This window comes from Mustela lutreola, chromosome 15 (assembly GCF_030435805.1).
Source record: "Mustela lutreola isolate mMusLut2 chromosome 15, mMusLut2.pri, whole genome shotgun sequence".
NCBI lineage: Eukaryota > Metazoa > Chordata > Mammalia > Carnivora > Mustelidae > Mustela > Mustela lutreola.
Window position 1 is genome coordinate 22,335,085 of NC_081304.1, and position 20,551 is coordinate 22,355,635.

The following is a 20,551-nucleotide window of genomic DNA, read 5'->3' on the forward strand; positions in this document are numbered from 1 at the left end:
AGTATATGCCCAAAGTTGCTCTGAAAGACCGATTTAGCTTACTTTAATGCTATATACCAGATACTTTTATACCTCAAAAAAACAAAACAAAACTCCATGTTCCCTTTCTTGCCTTTTTTTTTTAAGACTTGTATTTCTTAATTCAGTATTCAGCAAGGCCTAAAAATTCTGAATTATTAAAATATGCCAAAAATCCAACTACTTCATTTTAAGGACAAACCCCTACCAAAGAGCAACCTATAAATTTTATTTCTACTCTCTTAAATTCCCAGGAAGCTTATTATAAAGTATTAACAATGGACATCAGATAAAGAGGAAGGTTTTTAAACAGTAATAATAATACGATTCTTCTGGAAAATTTTAGTCTTTTAGTAACTTTTGGAAACCAAATTAGAACTCAAAATTCACTTTTGCTAAGTCTACTTTAGCATTAGTACTGCAAAATTTTTATACTTCTGACATCTAGAATTTTGTGGCAATATTTACCTGTGTCTTTGTCCTTGGCTTTATATACTTGGCCATAGGTTCCCTCTCCAATAATCCCAATAATGTCGAACTTATCTACACAGCGTTTTCCCCAGTCACTTTCTGTTTGTCTTCTTTCTCCATAACGAGGACAACAAATTCTAAACAAAAAGACAAAAAAAAAAAGGAGCCCCCCCAAGACAAACCAAATAAAATTATTTTAAAAACTTAAGTGTATTCAAAGAAGAAAACAGAATTCTTTTATGATGATTCTCTGACCCATGAATCTTGTATGAATTTCTTTATTAAAAAGGCAGGAATCAAATGATATGAAATAAATGGTCTCTCACAGTGGCTAAGACAGATTTTTGCTTCACGAAGGCATAAGATCAAATAATAGATGTGCTGCTTATTTTCTTATCTACTGAATGGGAAAAGAATCCTACATCATAGGGCTACTATGTGTAAGCCTGATGATTCACAGACCTGTATAGCTGGGGCGAATACTACATTATACGTTAATAAAAAAAAATTTTAGAGGCGTCTGGGTGGCTCAGGGGGTTAAAGCCTCTGCCTTTGGCTTGGGTCATGGTCCCAGGGTCCTGGGATCGAGCCCCACATCCCTTTCCTCCTCTCTCTCTCTACCTGCCTCTCGCCTACTTCTGATCTCTGTCTGTCAAATAAATAAATAAAATCTTTAAAAAAAGATTTTTTTAAAGATTTTATTTATTTATTTGACAGAGAGAAATCACAAGTAGATGGAGAGGCAGGTAGAGAGAGAGGGAAGCAGGTTCCCTGCTGAGCAGAGAGCCCTATGCGGGACTCGATCCCAGGACCCTGGGATCATGACCTGAGCCGATGGCAGCGGCTTAACCCACTGAGCCACCCAGGCGCCCCCCCCCCCCAAATTTTTTTTTTAAAGAATAAAAACATATATCTAAAACTTTGGCAATAATATGTACTCGATAAATGGTAACTATTTTTATTATTAAGAGAGGAATGCTGGGATGCCTGGCTGGCTTAATCTCAGGATTGTAAGTTTCAGCCCCACAGTGGGTATGGTGTCTAGTTTTTTAAAAAAAGAGGAAAGCTAACAATCCAAAGATCTGAGCTAAAATCAAACCCAGATTTTATTACATGTATGGCATGGCAATTTATGTGGTTTAAGAAAAAAATATCCCACATCTATTGATTTTTTATTTATGTGTATATGGTTGATATACCCTGAATAAAAGAGCTTTCTTCCTTTTTAATATTTTAAGTATCAAACTCAAAAGACACATGGGATCGATCAATGTTCATGGTATACCTGGATTTGAGAAATCGTTGCTTTTCTAAAAACACTAGGTATCTGAGGGTGCAGATGAACAGGTCTCCCAGAAAGGCTTTTATCCATTAATATAAAATATATACATTAGGGGGAGCGCCTGGGTGGCTCAGTGGGGATCAATCCCCACATCGGACTCTCTGCTCAGCGGGGAACTTGCTTCCCCCCTCCATTCTCTGCCTGCCTCTCTGCCTACTTGTGATTTCTCTCTCTCTCTGTCAAATAAATAAAATCTTTAAAAATTTATCCATACACATTAGGCCCAATTTTATATAATCCTATTGGCATAGGTTGTGGAAGAAAGTATGAGATTTAGGCCCAAAACGAAGGAAGGAAGCTATAATTAAGAATAGATCCCTCCAGGGGCACCTGGGTGGCTCGGTTGGTTAAGGGTCAGACTCTGTTTCAGCTCAAGCTGTGATCTCATGTCGTGGAGTCCCGAGTCAGGTTTCACACTCAGTGCAGAGTCTATTGGAGGTTCTCTTCCTCTCCTTCTCTCTGCCACCCCCACCCCTGTTCATTCTCTCTAAAATAAAATAAAATACCCTCTAAAAACTCACTTTGGTCTCTTTTTATATGGTTGCTGAGGTGGTGTAACTGCCTTTGGTTCTGGAGAGTCTGGGGGAGATGGATCCCCACCAGGAAGTTCTGGAGGGAGAGGGAGGTCCGTGAGTAAGTGACGTGGCCTTTGTTCCTTCTCTTTCTTTACAGGTTTTGAAGGTGGAGTTTCTTTTGGACTAAACAAAAGAGGAAGAGAAGAAAAAGATCATAATTACTTAAAAATTTGAAAATAAAACTTTTTAAAGCTTATAATGTCTGGCTATTAAAAAGATTATAAAGATTTTACTTTAAAGGGATAAAACCCTGTAATGTAACATAAGGAGATGGAGTTTATCACAGTCAAAGATACTTGGATTTCACAAAAAGAAATCCATAGGACATAAAATAATAAAAAATTTGGGATATTACTTGTACATCCTATGACAAACTTTTTAATGTTTTTCTTAAGATTCTATTGGAGTTTTACTGAGATGAAATAAAATACAGGAAGTAATCATCTTGAATTCCCAAAGTACCACTGCAAGTCATGGAGTCACCAAAACTATTCCACGTATTTTAACCAGCATAAGGAATCAAAGTTCAACAATGTTGGGGTGCCTGAGTGGCTCAGACATTAAGCATCTGCCTTTGGCTCAGGTCATGATCCCAGGGTCCTGGGATCAAGCCCCATGTCAGACTTCCTGCTTAGCAGGAAGCCTGCTTCTCCCTCTCCCACTCCCCTTGCTTGTGTTCCCTCTTTCTCTGTGTCTCTGTCAAATAATAAATCATATCTTAAAAAAAAAAAAGAAAGGAAATGCAATGGTTTCCCACAATTCCAAGGCAATTTTTAAAAATAAATAAATAGATAAAATAAAATTCTAAGAGTCCATCAAACTATTTCAGAATCATTAAAGCAGTTGGTAGCAGGCCTCTTATGAAAATCAACAAAATGGTATGGGTGAGGGGGCAGGAAGAAAGGATGTCTTTTCTGAAATACAGTAGGAAAGTCAGTATTCAGATCCAATTTTTTAAGCATCTCAACTTATTTATAAAGAAGGATTTTGTGCTATGCATGTCCTCAAAAAAGATAACATACTAATGCATGCCTACAAATAAAACCATGCTACATAATAAGTCTTTTCTAGTCTATCACAGTATCAGAAGCTTGAAAACAAGCTGAGAATCCTCCTAACCACAGAAGGCGTTTCCTCCACATTTTTTTTATAAGTGGTTATAAAAACATGTATTCTGTCATGAATACTTCCATAGAACCATAAAGATCCATCCATTGCAATGTTTCTTATTAAAGATTGCACATGAAAACAGTCGCAAAAAGTTTAACTTTCTACCAACTTTCATCATTTTAATCTCTTGTAAATTAGGCAGAATAGAATTTAGATTAGTTTGTGCATATCAACCAGAACTAGAGTAGTCAACAGAGTTCAAAAGGATCATCTGAAACTTTTTGTTCAGTTACTGACAGAGATGAATACAAAACATTATTACAATCTGCACAAAGATTTTTCTACCCTGGGAACAAAGACTGTTCCTAGAAAACCTCCAGGCAGGACACAATATAGATTTTTAAAATTTCCCCAATTTTTAAGACATTCAGGGAATGAAAATTCCTAATTTTTCAACTACTAATATCAGAATACTCTTTATAAATTTTAATTCTTCATGCTTCAGAAATAGAATACTTCTTGGTTATGCTTCACTATTACTGAAATATCTGAATTTTCTCACCATCACTTCTTGTAAGTTCAGTCTATGTTTTATATTTAGATCTTTTTTTTTTTTTTTTAAAGATTTTATTTATTTATTTGAGAGAGAGACAGTGAGAGAGAACATGAGCGAGGAGAAGGTCAGAGGGAGAAGCAGACTCCCCGCAGAGCTGGGAGCCCGATGCGGGACTCGATCCCAGGACTCCGGGATCATGACCTGAGCCGAAGGCAGTTGTCCAACCAACTGAGCCACCCAGGCGTCCCTTATATTTAGATCTTGTTTTCTCTAAGGTTGGCTTTACAAGTTCATGTTCAGTTTGCTACAGTGAAAATGTACATTACTTCTGAAAAATTACATGTTTAGCATGTTTATTTCATAAAGCGTGAGTATTTGCTATGTACTACCAGTTTAGAACATATAAATTGAATACAGGTCAAATCCTATTTCAACAAATTTCAATGTACCAAACATTGTGGAATAATGATGACTCATAAAATTGCAATGCTTAACATTATGGCCTTTAGCCTTCAGTATACACACAGTAAAACACAGCTCTATACAGTGCAGAGGACATATGGTACAGAGGTGATCTAACACTGGAGAGCAGATACTGAACATCTAAGTCATTACTATGAGGATTCAGTACCAAGAAGAGCCGATCTTGCCAATGTCAGTATTTCCTGGTTCCCCATTTATGCCTGTAGTTCGGTTCACATATGGGGAGTAGTTGCATAAATGCTCATGTATAATAATTTTCTTTCAAAAAGTTACCAAGCTCCACAACTGCTAAAATTTTAAAATCTGCATAGTCTCCTCGAATTTATGATTATGGGATTTAATCTGTACTATAGTATCAATACCACTACTAAGTCTTTATTGTTAATAAAGAATATGAATTTACATAACAACTATTTAAAAAGACTGATTTCCTAATATTTTTCACAACAGCATAAACAGCTTTAAATACAATCATTTACCCTTTTCCCCTTAAAGCAGGTTGTTTAAAAAATGATTTACTTTTACAAACTTCTATTAAAAATCTGAGTTGTGGGACGCCTGGGTGGCTCAGATGGTTAAGCAGCTGCCTTCGGCTCGGGTCATGATCCCAGAGTCCTGGGATCGAGTCCCACATCGGGCTCCTTGCTCGGCAGGGAGCCTGCTTCTCCCTCTGCCTCTGCCTGCCTCTCTGTCTGCCTGTGCTCGCGCACTCTCTCTCCCTCTGTCTCTGACAAATAAATAAAATCTTTAAAAAAAAAAAAAAAATCTGAGTTGCTGGGGCGCCTGGGTGGTTCAATGGGTTAAAGCCTCTGCCTTTTACCTGCTTCCTCCTCTCTCTCTCTTTCTCTCACTCTCTCTGCCTGCCTCTCTGCCTACTTGTGATCTCTGCCTGTCAAATAAATAAATAATCTTTAAAAAAAAATAAAAATTTAAGTTGTATACATTAAAAATGAGAACGAAGCATTCCATTTGCAAAATTCTAAATCAAATCTGAATGGTCACACAGATCCTTCCTCTTCTACAAGAGCACAATACTTTAAAGTCTTTTTTTTTTTTTTTTTTTTAAATTTATTTGGCAGAGATAGACAGCACAAGCAAGGGGAGCAGCAGGCAGAGGCAGAGGGAGAAGCAGGCTCCCGGCTGAGCAGCGAGCATGACTCGGGGCTCGATCCCACAACCCTTGGATCATGACCTGAGCTGAAGGCAGACACTTAACCAACTGAGCCACCCAGGTGCCCCAAGATAAAGCCTTAAAGAATAATATAGACTCTACTAAGTCTGATAAACTCCAAATGAACCAAACCACAAAAAAATGGATCAGAAATGAAGTTTTATTTATTTATTTATTTTTAAAGTAAGCTCTACACCCAAAGTGTGCCTTGAACTCACAACCCTTATATCAGGAGTTGCACGCTCTACCAACTGAGCCAGGCAGGTACCCTGAAAACAAAGATTTTAAAAACCCTGTGTGGTTAACTGAAATTTATCTGAAGTAGGCTCCATGCCCAACGTGGGCTTGAACTCACGACCCCAAAATTGAGAGACTTGAGAGTTGCATGATTTACTGACTGAGCCAGCCAAGAGCCACAGTCAACTGAAATTTTTTAAAAAAGTATACAGGGGTGCCTGGTTGGCTCAGTTGTTAAGCATCTGCCTTCAGCTCAAGTCATGATCCCAGGTTCCTGAAATCTACCCCCACATTGGGCTCCCTGCTCAGCAGGAAGCCTGCTTCTCCCTGTCCCACTCCCCCTGCTTGTGTTCCCTCTCTGTCTGTCAAATAAATAAATAAAACCTAAAATTTTTTTAAAAAAGAGTATACAGATGATCTTAAAAGCAGACGATCCCCAGGGCATCTGGGTGGCTCAGTGGCTTAAGCGTCTGACTTTGGCTCAGGTCATGATCTCAAGGGTTCTGAGGTACATCCCTGCTCAGTGGGGAGTCTGTTTGTCCCTCTACCTCTGACCTTCCTGCCACTCTTTCTCTCAAATAAATAAAATCTTAAGAAAAAAAAAAGCAGGTGATCCCGATGAATAGCTATTTTCATGATAAATGTACTATATTATGAAGAATGGATAGTTTAGCAACCTTTCTTTCTTTCTTTTTTAAGATTTTATTTATTTATTTGACAGACAGAGATCACAAGTAGGCAGAAAGGCAGGCAGAGGGAGAGGAAGCAGGTTCCCTGCCAAGCAGAGTCCCATGCGGGGCTTGATCCCAGAACCCTGGGATCATGACCAGAGCTGAAGGCAGAGGCTTTAACCCACTGAGCCACCCAGGTGCCCCAGCAACCTTTATTTCTTAAAACAAAGAACTGCAGACCATGAATTAGAAAGGCTCTGGCAATACCATTAGTTAAATCCACTCCTGCATTTGATACCTGGATTAATACACTCCGGGCCCTATAGATATGTTTGAAAAAAAAGTTTCATTCTATTCCTAAAGGGACTTTAAAAGAAGACAAATCCTGATACAAGCTTTACATCATCCATGTGCCGAGTGAATTAACTATATGCCCAGTGTCATCCACATAAGTCCTGATCCTGTCTTTTTCAGTAGTCTTATTCAAATAAGCAATATTTACTGATCACATTCTGTGTTCTATGTTTAAAGCACTGTATACAACAAAAATATCTATAAATCATTCTTAAAAATTAAGCTGCTGCAATCTCACATAAGATGATTAAGAATATAAATGAGGGTCGCCTGGGTGGCTCAATGGGTTAAAGCCTCTGCCTTCGGCTCAGGTCATAATCCCAGGGTTCTGGGATCGAGCCCCGCATCAGGCTGTCTGCTCAGCAGGGAGCCTGCTTCCTTCTCTCTCTGCCTGCCTCTCTGCCTACTTGTAATCTCTGTCTGTGAAATAAATAAATAAATGAAATCTTAAAAAAAATATATATATATATAAACATATATATATATATACACATACACACACACACACACACACATATATATATATATAAATGAATTCCACTTGCAACTTTCCGATTTCTTCCTGAAAAGTTTTCTGAGATAAAAATTATTTTTCATGTGAAAAACAGGTGCAGCTGATATGATACAGGGATAGTGTGGCACCACAAAAAATAAAAAAAATTTAAAGACAAAAACAAAAACCACCCTGAATTTAAAACACATAGTGAAAAAATAGACTGTGGAAGATACCTTCATTTCCATTTTTCTACCTTTAATAATTTATTTATATTTATGTGGAAAACTAATAATAATCATACATTTAAAAACGACTACATTGGTACTCACTTGAGCAGCACATATACTAAAACTGAATAATACAAAGAAGATTAGCATGGCTCCTGTGTGAGGAGGACAAGGAAATTTGTGAAGCATTCAGTATTTTTAAAATATTAAAATTTTGCAGACAAGGTTCTTTACTTTTTATCCTCATCTTAAGTCCCATTCATAGAGATAACCATTATTATTAGCTTAAAGAAATCTTTCTGGACTTTTTGGTGTGAATTTATATGGATATATATGGATCTGTCTCCATAGAAACTAGATGCTTTGTTTTTATTGTGTATGAGTTTTTACATAATTAACATACTATTAAAAATTAAGTACATTGGACTATGAAAGAGTTATACTTTCACAATCAGAACTGATAATGTAACAAAAAATACTTCTGTTCACTTCATTCTCTCATATACATTTTTTTTTAAATATTTATTTATTTGAGAGAGAGTGAAAGCATGGAGGGGCGGTCAGAGAGAGAAGCAGACTCCCCACTTAGCAGGGAGTCCAATGTGGGACTCAATCCGAGGACCCCAGGATCATGACCAGAGCTGAAGGCAGTTGCTTAACTGAGCCACCCAAGCACCCTCTCATACACATTCTTTTTTTTTTTTTTTGACAGAGAGATCACAAGTAGGCAGAGAGGCAGGAAGAGAGAGAGAGGGAAGCAGGCTCCCGGCTGAGCAGAGAGCCTGATGTGGGGCTGGATCCCAGGACACTGAGACCATGACCTGAGCCGAAGGCAGAGGCTTAATCCACTGAGCCACCCAGGTGCCCCTCTCATACACATTCTTAAAGATAGCCACACATACTCAAATAACCACTGAATAGTCTTACTTTACTTTTCATCCCAACCTAAAAGATAGAAATTCCTATGTGCCTATCAAAATTATTACACCTCTGGAAATCTGCACACTATACTGACACAAGGTAGATAAGTTCAATAATTATTTGTTTAGCCAAGTAAACATTTCAAGATGAAGATTCTCAGCCACACTGATACTACTCTAGCCACTAGGTAAACTAATATTTAAACAGGGTTCCTATAAACAGATCATGGCCCAGAGTCCTATTGGATAATGCTCATCTGGTACTTCCTTTTCCAACAAAACCCACAGAAACATGTAGTTTGTATCTGTGAGAAGTATACTGTGTACCTAAACAAGTTTTTTTTACATAAATTTCAGGTTTTATCCTTCTCCTTTGCAAATCTTAGGATATGGCAGAACTGACAATTAATAATATTAGAAAGAACAGGTGGAAATTTTCTTTAAAATAAGATTTACCACTATGAATAGTAATGGACTCATTCTTTTTTTTTTTAAGATTTTATTTATTTATCAGGGCGCCTGGGTGGCTCAGTGGGTTAGGCCGCTGCCTTCGGCTCAGGTCATGATCTCAGGGTCCTGGGATCGAGTCCCGCATCGGGCTCTCTGCTCAGCAGGGAGCCTGCTTCCTCCTCTCTCTGCCTGCCTCTCTGCTTACTTGTAATTTCTCTCTGTCAAATAAATAAATAAAATCTTAAAAAAAAAAAAAAGATTTTATTTATTTATCAGAGAGAGAGAGGGAGAGCTAGCACAGGTAGACAGAATGGCAGGCAGAGGCAGAAGCAGGCTCCCTGCCGAGCAAGGAGCCTGATGCAGGACTTGATCCCAGGACGCCGGGACCATGACCCGAGCCGAAGGCAGCTGCCCAACCAACTGAGCCACCCAAGCGTCCCATAATGGACTCATTCTTAAAAAAATTTTTTTAATTGCATTTGCACCTTCTTAAAAGGCACAGAGCATAGTCTGGAAAAATACAGATGTAAAGAGCTGAAATGTATCATCATTCAAATTACTGATGTCACTTGGAAAATAATGGAAGCTTAGGAATTGGTCTGGGGTGTAAGATCAGTAGCACTTATTTTTATGGTTATAATAAAAGTTTGTTGCAATAAATTAAACTCATACCCATGCTTGCTTTGCCAGCACATACTAAAATTAAACTTATATCCTAGAGAATAAGAGGGTAGGATCTCCTTAGGGAAAAACACAGACTACCATAGCATATGTCACCACTAAATCGTATTTGTTTGATGGTATTTGCCTAGCTAGTCCTGCTAAGATATAAATACATTTCCTAATGCCTTCCATAAAATCAGATTCATGTTTCATAATCATTTCACTTCTCAATATTCAGAGGACTCATCAAAATTAGAGTTCTTCCCATCATCCTACTGTGAATTTGTATTCTAATTAGTAAAGATTCTATATACTATTCTTTGGTTCTTACAGGATTGCTTTTTTTTTTAAGCAGTGCCTTTCAAGATAAACCTGGTTTATTCTTTTCCTGAATTAGGAGGAAAAAAACCCAGCTATAAAATTTTGGGGGACCCCTAAGGATATTCGATATCATTATCGAATTATTATTATATTATTAAATTAGTAGTAAGTTTTCTTGGTGATTAAGGTATTGTGATTCTTTAGGAAAATGTTCTTAGTTTTAGAAGAGACATGCTAAAGTATTCACAAGTAAAGTGTCATGATATCTTAACGTAAAGCTAATGTGGCAAAAAGTTAAATGGTGAATCTTGGTGAAGAGTATAAAGGAGTTAACTGTATTATTCTTTCAATTTTTCTATGGCTATTAAAATTTCAACAGAGGTGCCTGGCTGGCTCAGTTAGCGGAGCATATAACTCTTAATCTCTGGGTCATGGGTTTGAGCCCCACACTGGGTGCAGGGATTGCTTAAAGATAACAAAGATCTTGGGGTGCCTGGGTGGCTCAGTCAGTTAAGCTGTTGCTGTTGGCTCAGACCATGATCCCAGGGTCCTGGGATTGAGGCCCCCTTGCTCAGCAGAGAGTCTGCTTTTCCTTCTCCCTCTGCCCCTCCCCTTCTTGTGGTTTCTTCCTCTCAAATAAATAAAATCTTAAAAAAAGAAAAAAATAATAAAAGAGGGTGCCTGGGTGGCTCGGTGAGTTAAAGCCTCTGCCTTCAGCTAGGGTCATGATCTCAGGGTCCTGGGATCGGGTCCCGCAACGGGCTCCCTGCTCAGCGGGGAGCCTGCTTCCTCCTCTCTCTCTCTGCCTGCCTGCTTGTGAACTCTCTCTGTCAAATAAATACATTTAAAAAAAAATAAAAAGAAAAAATTAACAGGAAAAAAGAAAAAAATAATTTTTCAACATAAAACTTAGGGAGAAAAATACCATTAATTTTTTTAAAAACTTGAACCAAATGTTAGACTTATCAAATAAACTTATGAACAAAAAGGGTTACTAGGCCTCAAATTATAATTTTCTCCTCCTAAATAAGGTTATAAATAAGAACTTTTGGGGCACCTGGGTGGCTCAGTGGGTTAAAGCCCCTGCCTTTGGCTCAGGTCATGAATCCAGGGTCTGGGCTCTCTGCTCGGCAGTGAGCCTGCTCCCCCCACCTCTCTCTGCCTGCCCCTCTACCTACTTGTGATCTCTGTCAAATAAATAAATAAATAAAATCTTAAAAAAAAAAAAAAAAGAACTTTTCCACTGAAAACCAAATACCAAAAGCCTTTCCTACTCATAAAAGCATTTTAAACAGCCATGTATTAGAGCAGTTTTGACAGTTTGAGAAAATGCAAAACATTTACATCAAGAGGGCAGAGTCTTCCCAGATAACTATAGGACTTACCTATCCATGTCATCGTCTCCTGGTAATAAGGGTGGGAGGGGTAAAGGAGGCAACGTTGAAGTTTTTAGGTGTGGAATAGCAGCTGTTACGGATACTTGAGTCTTCACAGAAACCTGTGCAAGGGGCTGAGAATTTGCCTGAGAGGACAAAGTAGATGTCCTTGGGTGAGTAGAAGGGGGCAAAGTTGAAGTACTAGAAGTAAGAACCTGACTAAATACTGGTTGGGGAGGAGGCAGAGGTGGTTGCTGTGGAATAGCTGGTAGTGGAGGCAAAGGTGGCAAAGGGGGTGTCTGAGGTGGAGGGGTAGTAGTTGGTAAAGGAGGTGGAGGAGAAGTAACTGTGGGGACAGGTGGAGGAGTCTCCTTTTCTGATGTCTCTGTCTCTTTTGGAGTAACAATGTCCTCTTTCAATGCTATGGGTTTAGAGTCTCTTGATCCCTGCACTTTCAAATCTTTAATAGGATGCTTCTCAGAGTTCTCATCTAATTTTACTTTCCCTGTATCTAAGGAATTTTTAACTTCTGTATTTAGATGTGGTACATTCACCAGTTCAGTATCTGGGGCAGATTTTTCCAATTTTACACCTCTGGTTAACTTTTTAGACTCCAAGCCTGAATCCTTAGCCTCTACTAAACTATTCTCTTTTCTAGGCAAAAATATAGGTGAACCCTTGGATTCCTTTCCATCCATTTTTGCTGCTGCAGCAGCAGCAGCTCTTTCCTTCTTTTTCCTACTGAGTTCAGCTCCCAAGCTGGAGTTCAATGGAAGCCTGACAGGTGAGATGCTGGAATGTCGACTGCGTGACCCGGATCTCTTCTTTTTACTATGAGAAGATGAGTGTCTTGAATATGCAGGACTTCTGCTTCTTGACTTCATGGATTTCCTAAGGTAAAAAGAAAAAGGCAGTTTAAAATGGATAGCTGACAACAATATGCAGGAAAATACATCAGTTAAACTATGGAGCACTGTAACTTAAAGAACCTACTTTGAGTAATTTAGCAATCTTAGAAATGAAATTAGGTACCATCAGACAAGATCGGGCACGTTCAGGGTGGTATGGCCGTAGACTTAGGTACTATCAAAAAATAACGATGATGATGACATTAATAATAATATCAATATTGGGACACCTGGGTGGCTCAGTTGGTTGGATGACTGCCTTTGGCCAGATCATGATCCTGGGGTCCCTGGATCGAGTCCCACATCAGGCTCCCTGCTTGGTGGGGAGTCTGCTTCTCCCTCTGACCCCCCTCTTGTGCTTTCTCTCTCTCTCTCATTCTCCCTCTCTCAAAAAAATAAATAAAATCTTTAAAATAATAATATCAATATTGTTGTTAACTGTAACAAATGTACCAGTTCAATATAAAACGTTAATAACAGGGGAAACTGGATGCGAGGACATATAATAATTCTTTGTACTATCTTCACAATTTTTTTTATGAATCTAAAACCGGTCTAAAATATAAAGTTTACTTAGGGGCGCCTGGGTGGCTCAGTGGGTTAAAAAATAAAGTTTACTTAAAAAATAGGTTACAAGGGAGCTGCCTGGGTGGCTCAATGGGTTAAGCCTCTGACTTCGGCTCAGGTCATGATCTCAGGATAGAGCCCCACATGGGGCTCTCTGCTCAGCAGGGAGCCTGCTTCCCACCCACCCCCCGCCTCTCTGCCAACTTGTGATTTCTCTCTCTGTCATAAATAAATAAAATCTCTTGAAAAAGTAGATTACAAGGAACAACATATTTCAATCATATAACACTAAAATTATCCATTACTTACTTACTACAAGAAGATGGGTGAGTATTTTTTTCCCATGTTGGAAAACACCCATATTCACAATGATTACTTTTTTGGAATTTCGGTTTAAATGTGATAAAATGAAAACATGATTAAAAAAAAAAGTCATACATAATACTAAATGTGGGTTATACCAATCAGGAAGTTAAAAGTAACTAGCATGCTTCACCAAAACCTAACTGTTTCAACTAGGGAGCTATTTAATTGACAGATCACGGGAAAATTTTGTTCCTTGTATCCTCAGTCGATAATTAAGTTGTGCCTATACTAAAAAACCCCTAAGATACAAGACTCATTAGGATTTGCAAGATAAGTAAGCTGAAAAAGTTGCCTTACCAAATAATTTATCAGAAGTTTCCCAAACTATAACGATTTCTGGTACTTTCAAATATAAAATGATTTCCAATCAATTTTTTTTTAAGATTTTATTTATTTATTTGACGAAGATCACAAGTAGGCAGAGAAGCAGGCAGAGAGAGAGAGAAGCAGGCTCCCTGCTGAGCAGAGAGCCCCATGTGGGGCTCGATCCCAGGACCCTGGGATCATGACCTGAGCTGAAGGCAGAGGCTTAACTCACTGAGCCACCCACCACCCAGGTGCCCCTCCATTAACTTTATAGGAACTCATAAAGCAAAGTACTTTTGCATGTTCAATTTATTTTCTTCATTATTAAGAATTTGGAAATCCATGAGGCAGATTATTCTAAACTGAAACCCAACACTCATTCTTTTTGCCTTTTCATAAAGCCTAATGTGCTCAGACCTCAATGTGAAGGGAGAAAAAATAGCACTAAAAACCTGACTAAACAAAGCATTATTTGCCCAGTATTCTAAAATAAATTGTTCCCACTCCAGATCTTCAATATCTTTGGTCATTAGTAATACTGACATATTTCAAAAAATGTTTCAAAACAAATAGTACATATGTGTAGGCAAAGTAACTCACATGGTATTAGCCATGGTTTTCTTATACCTACACTGCTTTTTGGAAGTTTGCTCCACAAAGTTAGTTAAAATACAGGTCATCGGGGCGCCTGAGTGGCTCAGTGGTTTGGGCTGCTGCCTTTGGCTCGGGTCATTATCTCAGGGTCCTGGGATCGAGCCCCGCATCGGGCTCTCTGCTCCGCAGGAAGCCTGCTTCCCTCTCTCTCTCTCTCTGACTGCCTCTCTGCCTACTTGTGATCTCTGTCAAATAAATAAATAAAATCTTTAAAAAAAAAAAAAAAAAAAGAAAGAAAATCTGATATTCCTTTAAAAAAAAAAATACAGGTCATTATTGGAATAGAAGTACTCAAAACAGCAATAACAATATATATATGAACATGAGAATATACAATGCTGAAAATGGTTAAGTGGATTTATCAAACTAATACATCTCTTGTAAATAACTGGATGAAACCAGAGGTTTTCTCTCACTGAATTGGAGCTGGGATAAAACTACCACCTCTGCTATCCCAGGATAAGATAAACTTCTGAAGTCCCAAACACTAAGTAACGTCAGAACCACATGCTCTAAATACTAGTTTCTTTAATACTAGTTTCTTTAATCATTCAGCATTACTAAATCTTTCTAAGGAACTCTGCTACACACCCTTCAATTTCTGAACAGAAATTTCTGAACAGAAGCTATTGTTAATAGAACATTTGATGACCATATACGTATGGCATTTTTAGTGATACAAATGCTATATTGACAGCAAGATCCACTCTTCAAGCAAAAAAAAAACCAACGGGGGAGGCGAGGTGGTGAGAGGAGACAACCAACAGGTAAATGCAGGCAATAATAAAAACTGTTCTCAAAAACAAGTGTCTATTCCCCCGAATTCAGTTAGGTTCTACCCATCTGAAAAGAAATTGTTACCATTAATCACTATTAATTTGGAGGATGTCAAGACATTGAATTTCTGGCAAGGCATTTTCAGTCTTTTAAATGATATTGCTTGTTTAATTTTGACTGTGTCTCCCAAGGAAAATAACAGAGATACCACAGAAGGGATCTGTATGCTCCACTCTAAGAAATTTTTGTATTCACTGTCTGGAAGTCCAGTGAATGAGAAAAAATCTGTAGTGCACACATATAAATATATAATGCTCTCTAAAACCCAACTAAAAATATGCGTGTTGACTCTAAAATTATGTTTACATATTGTGTCCTATGCTATCATACTGTGTCTCCAATTCTTTCCTGATTTACTTTTTACCATTACTGCACTAGTTCCAATTAACTGAGTAGAGGAAGAGAGAACTTGCAATATGAATCCACAAGGAATCACTGCAAAGCAAGTTCTTTCTGAAAGTCATTCTAGTGTTCTAGTCTCAAGTGCACTTCCATATTCCCAAAACTCATGACAATAAAAATTCTCCAAACAGCCTTAATGAAACTACTCCCTCAAGAAAACAAGTATTCTGAGAATATTTCTTATGTTCCCTTAAACGACTAAGCTAGTTTACAAATTAAAACACTTAAAACATCCATTTCACTGTATATAAATTTTACTCTTACCCCTTCAAAGTCAACTCCAGCTAATGTTATACACAACACACTAAAATGCTTACAGTGAATATACTGATGTTTGCAATTTGAGATGAATCAGAACAAAAGATGGATTAATGGAGAGATGGATGGATATAATAAAATACATAGCACACATTAATTGTAGAATCTAGGTAGTACATATATGGATTCTCACCATAATTCTTTCAACTTTTCTGTTTGAAAAATTGTGATAAAATGGGAGGTTTAGGGGTGAAGGGAAGGACTAAGGAACTTTTAGACCCTCACAGCTAAGAACTCTGCAGTTTGATTAATTCAAACTAATTTATGAATAATTATCACTTTAAGTCAGCAAAAATTACTCATACTGACATGTAAAAGAAATGCATGGATTTTTACTAATTAGCATAATCTCTCCCCTAGTATTCAACATTTCCTCACTCATAAGACAGAATTTACTGACTTGCACCACGTAACCAGGAACTGTGCTATACACCTCTTATTTACTAGCTAATTTAATCCTCACAACTACTCTCAAAGTAGGTAGTTATTATTCCCACTTTACATATGAAGACACATTTGCAGGGAGAAATTAAATTATTGCCAAAGTTCACAAATCAAGATCAGGATTCCACTCAGGTATAACTCCAAAACCCATCTTCTTTTGTGGACAAAGGTGAGTCCACAAAGAAACACATCTTATCATCTAATAAGAACAGTTTTCAGTAGTAATTAATCTTAACGATTAAATTTCAAAGTAACCTGCCTTTTTTGCTAAAATATGGTAAAGGCACTATTATCATTTTATTTTTTTTTTTAAAGATTTTATTTATTTATTTGACAGAGAGAAATCACAAGTAGGCAGAGAGGCAGGCAGAGAGAGGAGGAAGCAGACTCCCTGCTGAGCAGAAAGCCCGATGCGGGACTCGATCCATACTATTATCATTTTAGAGAAAGACTTTGAAAATTGCCAGTGGTCACAGGGTAGGTAAATGGTGATGCTGTTAAAAAAAAAAATCGAATTCTCCTTAGAACCAATTTTTGCTACACTATATATCAATAAAAGGAAAAAGGACTAAACAGCTGAATTTCCACTAGAAACATCAGTTAAAAGACAAGAGTTATCAAAACATTGTCAATTACGAAATAAACTTACAGCTTTGAAGACTCAGTGGATAGCACACGCACAAATGATAGACGACCTAGGCAAACAGCTTCAAGATAATGCAAATGAAAATTTACAATTTCTTACATTTCCAGTCAGGTCTAAAGCACAAATACCAAGGTGATTTAAAAACAGTTAAGATAATGCAACAGAAAAAGCTTGATAAGCTCTGTTATCAACCCTGTGTATTCAATAAGCTGGAGCTTTATTTTTCTCACAGGAGCTTACAACTGAAGATCTCACCACTGGAAGTACCTACCTTTAGCAGTTTTAGGTATGCGAACTCTCCACTTCTCAAATTCTGTGTTAAGAGAAGACCAGATTCACCTACTTGAATAGCTAACCAATAGCAAGGTGTTCCAGTCCACGAGGAAGACTGGGGGCTTCAACAAAACATTAACAAGACTGCCAGTTCCTGATGACCCAGCCTAGTAAGAGTAAGAAAGGGCTATATATATTTCTAAGTAAGAAAGGGCTATAGGCAAAGAGCTCACCTGGGGAGCGGACTCCGACTCAAAGACCGTTTGCTCATGAAAGGGCTGCTGGACCGTCTGCGACCATAGGGACTGGGTGATCTCCCACTGTAAGAGCCACTCCTTTCATAGCTGGAAGAACGTCTCCGACTATAGGGACTCACAGATCTTTGTCGTCTACTGTAGGGACTGGGTGACCGGGTGCTGGATTGGTAGGCGGAAGGCTCCTTGTAAGGAGGGCTAATTGACTGCCTTCTTGAGGTACTTCCAGGACTCTTCTTGTAGGAGTCGTAATTACTAGAAGTGTGAGATCTTGGGGGACTAAGGTCATAATCTTGGCCATAAGAAGCTCCTGACGGGCTATCATCTTGCTTGGGGCTGTCAGACCATTTCCTATGAGGACTCCTGGATCTCCGTTTGGGGCTGTCCACTGTTTTGTAGCTTTTGGGTGTTTCCCTTTTCCGATGACTTTTACTCCGGTCTTTGTGCCCAGACTTCAACTCACGTTCTTTCCGGGTCTTCTCTTTATGGAGTTTGGATGACCTGGATTCTTTGTTGCTGCTGCTTTTGGATATCTGTGCCTTCCCATAGTCCTCATTCTCTTCATTTGAACGCTTTGAACTTCCTGATACCCGGTCCTTCATCGATCCCGATTTGCTGGAGACTTCCTGGTTTTTTTCTTTTTCTGTTTGTTTAGTTTTTAGTAAGTCCCGGGAACGTCTGTGCTGGTGGTGACGATGTTTGTGCAGGCGGTCACTCCGATCAGTCCCACGACGTTCATCATTCTCCCTCCTGTCCAGTTTGAAAGCCATGTCATCAGAGAAGGTATCTGAATCAGAGCTGATGTCATCATACTCCACCAAAGGCTTGATAATTGTACCCAAAGGTGCTGCTTCGGGGGTCACTAACCCCATGTCTTTGGAGTGCTTGGATTTATGCCGCTTGTGCTTCGACACCAAGCGGTGACGCTCTCTGCTGTTGGAGCTGCCACCTCCCGATGACGGCTGCAAAGTTCCAGAAGCTCCTCCACTCCCGTCCTTCTTGCCCCCATGTCTCTCTGGATTGGGCATTCCCTTTCCCCTAGCCTCAAAAAGGGGAAAAAGTTCCCCAGCACTCCAAAAAGTAACCCCCACCCTCCCCCCCAACCCCACGCCTACCAAAGCGCCCCTAGAACGGGGTGGGGAGGGAAGGGACGGTAGTCCAGGCTCCTCCTCCCTCCCGACGCCTCAGCACCCTCCTACATGAGGTAGGGGGTGAAGGAGCCAGAAAACAGATGAGAGTTCCTCAGCAGTGGAGTTGCGAGACAACGGGTAGCTGCTCAAGTCTGTTTCCCCTCCTCCCCCCGCCGAGCCAGTCCTCAGGCCCGGGCGCCGGGGAGGTCGAGGAAGTAGGAAGCCGACGGCCTGGGGCTGTGGGGCCGACTTCGGCTCTGGGGCCCTGTGAAGACTGCGCGGGCCCTTCCCCTACCCGGTAGCCCGGCTCGGGGCGGCTTCCTGTCGCTGGGGTCCCGCGGCCTAGATGCCTCACGCCCCCTTTGTCCCTCGCTCCTGAGAGAGCCCCTCTTCTTGCCTCCGCCTCACCTTAATGCCTCACACACTCACTCGTTCCCTCACACAGACTCAGTCACACACTAGGTTAAACCGAAACGGCACTTGGGGGGGGGGGAGGGGGCAAACCCAGGAAATACCGCGAGAATCCTGAAGACTCTCGCGGTATTTCGTGCTTCCCTTTCACCTCTCGCCACGGCTTGTTCAAACAACGCGAGAGTAGGTCTTGAACAAGAAACGCGTTCCGCCAGATTCTCGCGATAAGCTCCCCGCTCTCCGTTTGAGCAGAGCTTTATTGAAACGGCGGTAGAATTTTTTGTTTATTCAAAACTTTATTGGTAACTCATTGAACAAAAACTCCCAGGCTCCGGCACAAAACTAATTTTGCATGCTTTATGACAACTCTTTTAACTACCAGTATGAAAATATTGTCAACGGGATAAAGGGCGAGTGTGGAGACACTTCAACCCAAGTCCTTAAGTATTAACAATGCCTCCTTCCATAGCGTACACTATGCGCCTCATCTCTAATTCTCATACTACCCTGCAAAACGCGATCTCCTCTTCCCTATTTTACATATAAGGAAACTCGGAGTCACAGAAGTTAAATAACTTACGATAACAAAGCTAGTCCAGCAAGTGCCAAAAACGAGATTCAAATTCACGTCTAACACGAAAGCACAAGCTCTTAAATAGTGTGGCACTTGCTCTCTCCACTGTTCAAAATCTTGAAAACTCATCACCTTTTCGGACTGTCTGTAGCTTTTCTGGAATCATTTAGCCTTTTATCTTCACACAGAAGATTATAATTACGAACAAGTAGAACATAGTATTCATGAGCAAGAAAAAAATAATATCCCGCCCTTCATATTTTACTTTTCAGAACTTTGCACACATTATCTCATTCCATCTCCACAGTCATCTGAATGGGATTGTATATGTGAGGAAACTAAGGCACCAAGGACTCAAATAACTTATCCAAAATTCTTCATTCATTTATTCATCAAATTTATCTATGAGACTTTACAGCCCTCCTCTGTGAAATAGTGTCCTTTCTCTAAAGTCATCAAGCAAGATATAGAGAAAATATTCATACCACAAGATATAAGATGATTAATGTCATAAGAATGAGTCAGAGCACTGCAAAGGTTCTAAAGGAGGATGAAAGTGTTAAGAAAAAGTTTTATAAATGTAGGGCATTTGAATAGGATCACGAAGATTAAATGGGATATGTATAACTAAAGTGGGAAGACCAGGGTCACATGGGTGGCTCAGGTCATGATCCCAGGGTCCTGGGATTTACCCCTACATCCGGCTCCTTGCTTGACAAGGAACCTGCTTCTCCTTCTGCCTACTGTTCCCCCTGCTTGTGCGATCTCTCTCTCTTTCTGATAAATAAATAAATAACTTTTTTTTTTTTTTAATGGGAAGATTAGCCAGTAAATTAGGGCCCAGAAATTACCCTGAATATAAGCAGAAGAATCCACTCTCAGAATCACTCCTGGAAAATGTTCTTGTTGGGGAGCCTGAGTGGCTCAGTTGCTAAAGGTCTGCCTTCCACTCAGGTCATTATCTCCCTATCCTGGGATTGATCCCCACATTGGGCTCCCCGCTAGGCGGGAAACCTGCTT

At 39.5% G+C, this 20,551-nt stretch overlaps 1 protein-coding gene and 1 non-coding gene across 7 annotated transcripts in view; one reads left to right on the forward strand and one right to left on the reverse strand.

Annotated features, from left to right (window-relative positions):
• Positions 1 to 19,044, reverse strand: part of CDK12 (cyclin dependent kinase 12) — an 89,468-nt gene extending 70,424 nt beyond the window's left edge. For all 6 annotated transcript variants that reach the window (XM_059150097.1, XM_059150100.1, XM_059150096.1 and 3 more), the window contains exons 1-4: positions 17,396 to 19,044; positions 11,451 to 12,332; positions 2,353 to 2,529; positions 487 to 626 (exon numbers count right to left, since the gene is read on the reverse strand). In XM_059150097.1, the coding sequence (XP_059006080.1) occupies positions 487 to 626; positions 2,353 to 2,529; positions 11,451 to 12,332; positions 17,396 to 18,444 (2,248 nt within the window). In that variant the 5' untranslated portion in view covers positions 18,445 to 19,044. The remainder of the gene's footprint in view (positions 1 to 486; positions 627 to 2,352; positions 2,530 to 11,450; positions 12,333 to 17,395) is intronic.
• LOC131817173 (U6 spliceosomal RNA) lies at positions 7,806 to 7,911 on the forward strand. Its single transcript, XR_009348381.1, has one exon. It is a non-coding gene; the product is annotated as a U6 spliceosomal RNA (small nuclear RNA).
• Positions 19,045 to 20,551: the final 1,507 nt, after the last annotated feature.